The 3,869-nt window shown below is 37.9% G+C and overlaps 1 protein-coding gene across 1 annotated transcript; it reads left to right on the top strand.

Annotated features, from left to right (window-relative positions):
• Positions 1-178: 178 nt before the first annotated feature.
• LOC121965763 (gamma-glutamylaminecyclotransferase B-like) lies at positions 179-2,243 on the top strand. The gene is made up of 2 exons (XM_042515888.1): positions 179-268; positions 1,523-2,243. Exon 2 carries the CDS (start codon positions 1,541-1,543, stop codon positions 2,009-2,011), a length of 471 nt encoding a protein of 156 aa, XP_042371822.1. The 5' UTR covers positions 179-268; positions 1,523-1,540; the 3' UTR covers positions 2,012-2,243.
• The last annotated feature ends 1,626 nt before the right edge of the window (positions 2,244-3,869 follow it).

The raw sequence follows: 3,869 nt of genomic DNA, 5'->3' as shown, positions 1-3,869 counted from the left end.
AAATACAAGTCATTATTCGTATTAATTATCATAGAGAAATAGCATTCAAATACGAGCAATGAGTTTGATCTGATATTAGAAGTTAAATATAATAATGACTTGATCGTGACGTCACCATGTGGCGTTACTTGGCTGTCCTCCGGTTTGTCGTTTTATGCGCATGCGCCGTCCATGCAGATCGCAATATAACACACATCGAGAGAGAGAGAGACTGTAGATTTTTAATTAATCGAGGAGCCATCGTCTCCTTCATCTTTCTACATCCCCGGTAAGATTACACGCATAAACTGTGTGTCAGCTGTGTATTACAATCGCTTCTAGTCGCTTTGCGTCCTAAAATAATGCCCGTATGCGTTTTTAATTCAGCTTCTTTTTTTGCGTCTGTTTTGATACGATAACACTTTTGACTTTTCCAAGGTGAAAACGTGTTGCAGGGTTACTTTTATGAATGCATGCAGCTGCTGTGTGTTTCCGTTATCTGTAAGCGTGCATGCACGTGCGTAGCTTCATGCGCAGACTATGTATATGTTTAACGGTGGTGGAAATGAACTAAGGAGATCTGCTCGTGCACTGCGCTTGATTACAGTTTTAAGGCACTTGCAGGTATACATTTTTCTTTATTTTATGCTGGGCTACTTTACTACTACTTCACTACATTTCAGAGGGTAATATTGTATTTTTTTTCTGTGTAACAGCTCTTACTTACTTGTTACTTCGCTGATTGCATTTAGAGTTAATTCCAATTCCATTATTAATTTATTATATTTTAAATGTGCAATAGTGATTTAAGGGTACAATAATTCTTTATAACACTGTCTAAACTGTGCCGTAAATGGTGTAATAATTCAACAACAGCAATACTCTGTGCATGTATACAACTGTGCATTATTCTTCTCACTCCTGAATGTATTTAACACATGTTGTATACATTGTATATATTTCTCATTCAGATTTTTACTTTTGTATTTATTTTCCTGTACATTGTAGCATTGTTCACAAATTTTAATATCTCTAACTTTACATTTTATGCACTGTATTGCAGCATAAGGAACATATTTTTACACACTTTATATACTCAGCATGCTATACATATTATGTTTTGAACACACACACACACACACACACACACACAGACACACACACAGTCCCTCATAAATAATGAACCATCTCTGAGTATATTTTGACACACAATTTGCTTACTGATCTCTTTGTCTGCACATGTTGTGTTGTTGACCTCTCCCCGCTTTAATGATCTTAAGACAACAGTGAGTTTAGAGATTAACTCCGACAGTGAATTAATTATTGAGCCGATGTACTCCACACTAACAAAGTCCAAAGAGCTTCGATAAAAGGAGGCCTTAAGGTTGCGGAGGCGCTTGTGCATCTTAAACACCTAAAGAATGTGCTCAGAGCCGACAGAGAGAAGTCAGACCAGTTCTGCACCAGTTTCATATCATCATTTACAGTACAGAAAATGTTGAAAGACAAGCAACCCCAACATTTGCTCTGTTCTGTGTTACAGGTGCCCTCCTGCATCCACATGACTCGAGTCTTCGTCTACGGCACCCTGAAGAAGGGGCAGCCCAACTACTACCGCATGTTTGAGAGCGTCAACGGCAAGGCAGAGTTCCTCGCCTCGGCCCGCACCACCCAGAAATACCCGTTAGTCATTGCCGGCAAGTACAACATCCCTTTCCTCCTCAACATCCCCAGCAAAGGTCACCGAGTCCGAGGGGAGATCTACAGAGTGGACGACAAGATGCTGAAGTTCCTGGATGAGTTTGAAACGGTTCCCAGCATGTATCAGCGGACTGAGGTCGAAGTGCAGGTGGAGGAGTGCGTCGGGGAGACGGACGGGGAGGAGAAGCTGAGAGCAGGAAGCATCATAGAGGCGTTTGTGTACAGCACGACGACGTACCAGCCAGACTGGCCCTCACTGCCCACCTACGAGAGCTACGACGCATATGGAGATCACGGGCTGGAGTACGTAACCAGAGAGGGACGGGACTGACGCAGCTCATAATAAGAAGAACAGATCCAAGTAGAGAGCAAATAAGTTTTCCTTTCTTCTGCCTCTGTACAAATCAACCTCTTTATAATGTCAGTGAAGCAGGCGGAGAGCATCTATCAGTAACATTTCAAGACAATCACACTTTAAAACACTCCTGTGTCTTAATTTTGACCTGACAACGTTTGTTTGTGGTCCAGTTCCTACAATAAGTACTGTATCTTTAAAAATAAGTATAAGTATGTTTTTCTCTTTTTGTAGGTTTTTAAGATGTGTCATCGTTTTTAAAATAAAACAAGTACCTGCAATGGTGTCAAAGTCTTTAGGTCTTTGAAACGTGGATCAACGTAACTTTTCTTGTGTGGAAGGTAATAAGCACATTATCAAGAAATGTCCTGCAATTTTCAAGAATTAAGTAGATTTAGAATTAAAAAAAAAAAACTTGGGACAAATGTTCAGAAAACTATATTTCTAATTGTCATAATTGTATTTTTAAAATTGTATTTATACAGATTAAATAGATTTAAAAGAACATTTCTTGCTGTTCCTTTTTTATTTGTTTTGTTTTTTGGGCTGATTTTTTGGATTTTTTGTTGCTAATTTCTGGGTAATTTTATTTTTATTGTAATTTTTTTTTTTTTTTCCAAATCACACATCCCTGTTTGAATAAAGCCTGTCTTAACAATAGGGTTATTACAAGGACAGGGATATTTTGGTTATAACATTAAAAGGCTTTTTCATCACGGGGGAGCCAATCAAACGTGGGGGATCACACATCCTAATTTGAATTAAAAGAGACATAAGTAAGGGTTATCCCAGAAAAATCGGCTTCTCTATGGTCATAACATAAAAAAAACGTTGGGTAAAGTCTTCACCACTTTCCAAAGAGGAGCCAATCAAACGTGGGGATCACAGCTCCTTGTTTGAATAAAGATAATCATAAAGAAAGGGCTATTACAAGAACAGGGTATTGTCTGTGGCTGTGGTATGAAAAATAAGTAACTTTGGACATTTATTTTTTAACAAAAGCTAAGGAAAAATATTACACTTGAAATATTTTCAAATATTGTGTCTACTTTTATGTTTATACCAGGGGTCTGGGAGGAAAAGCATTTTAGGCCCATCTATGTCCTGTATATATGGCAGACTTAGCAATAAAGGTTTTTTTTGTAACTTCCCTATTTGGGGTTTTGTTTCTTTAATTTGCTCTTTTTTGTCATTTTCAGGTAACTTAAATTTTCTTGTACTCCTTATCAGATTATTCTTAAGTTGCTCATTGCTTTCTTAGCATGTTTTCAAAAGGTTAATTGATTTGTCTAATCCTAAATATAGTATAAAAATGCATTAATCATAGTTCTTCTGTGTTTTACCCTTCAGTTTCTCATGGGATAAAGTTGCACAAAGCCTGAGTGTGCCAAAACCAGCCCAAATACTTTGGAAGGTGTGAATTTAATTTCTGCCACACCTAAAACATGTTTGCCAGCTGTCTTTCACAACCGATGAGGAGTGAAAAAATATCCAGAGAAATAGTTTTTGATTTCGTTTTGCAATCATGCCAAAGCGATACAGTTTGATATTATATTACCTCGCTGAACACAGGACAGGACAATAACACAAACTATGTGTTCAGCGCGTTAAAACTGCTGTTTATGTCAAAGGAGGGCACGGAATAGAGCAAAGATAAGTTTAGAAACTTTCACACAACTCATGCAATATAATTCAAACCTCATTTATCCAATTGCATGCTCAGTACGACTCCCAAACAGCTCTTCTCAGCCAGACTCCATTGACAAAAAACAGTAATTTTACCTCGTTCTACACTGGAATTGCCTCTGCCTCGATTGGTACCTTGTTTGTGTTA

The sequence above is a fragment of the Plectropomus leopardus genome, unplaced genomic scaffold (genome assembly GCF_008729295.1).
Source record: "Plectropomus leopardus isolate mb unplaced genomic scaffold, YSFRI_Pleo_2.0 unplaced_scaffold21560, whole genome shotgun sequence".
Classification (NCBI taxonomy): Eukaryota; Metazoa; Chordata; class Actinopteri; order Perciformes; family Serranidae; genus Plectropomus; species Plectropomus leopardus.
The sequence above is the reverse complement of the archived record's forward strand: the minus strand, read 5'-3'. Positions and strand labels throughout refer to the sequence as shown.

What these genes read in the sequence shown, in the direction of transcription:
- LOC121965763 (XM_042515888.1), top strand. Translation starts at nt 1,541, where the DNA reads ATGACTCGAGTCTTCGTCTACGGCACCCTGAAGAAGGGGCAGCCCAAC.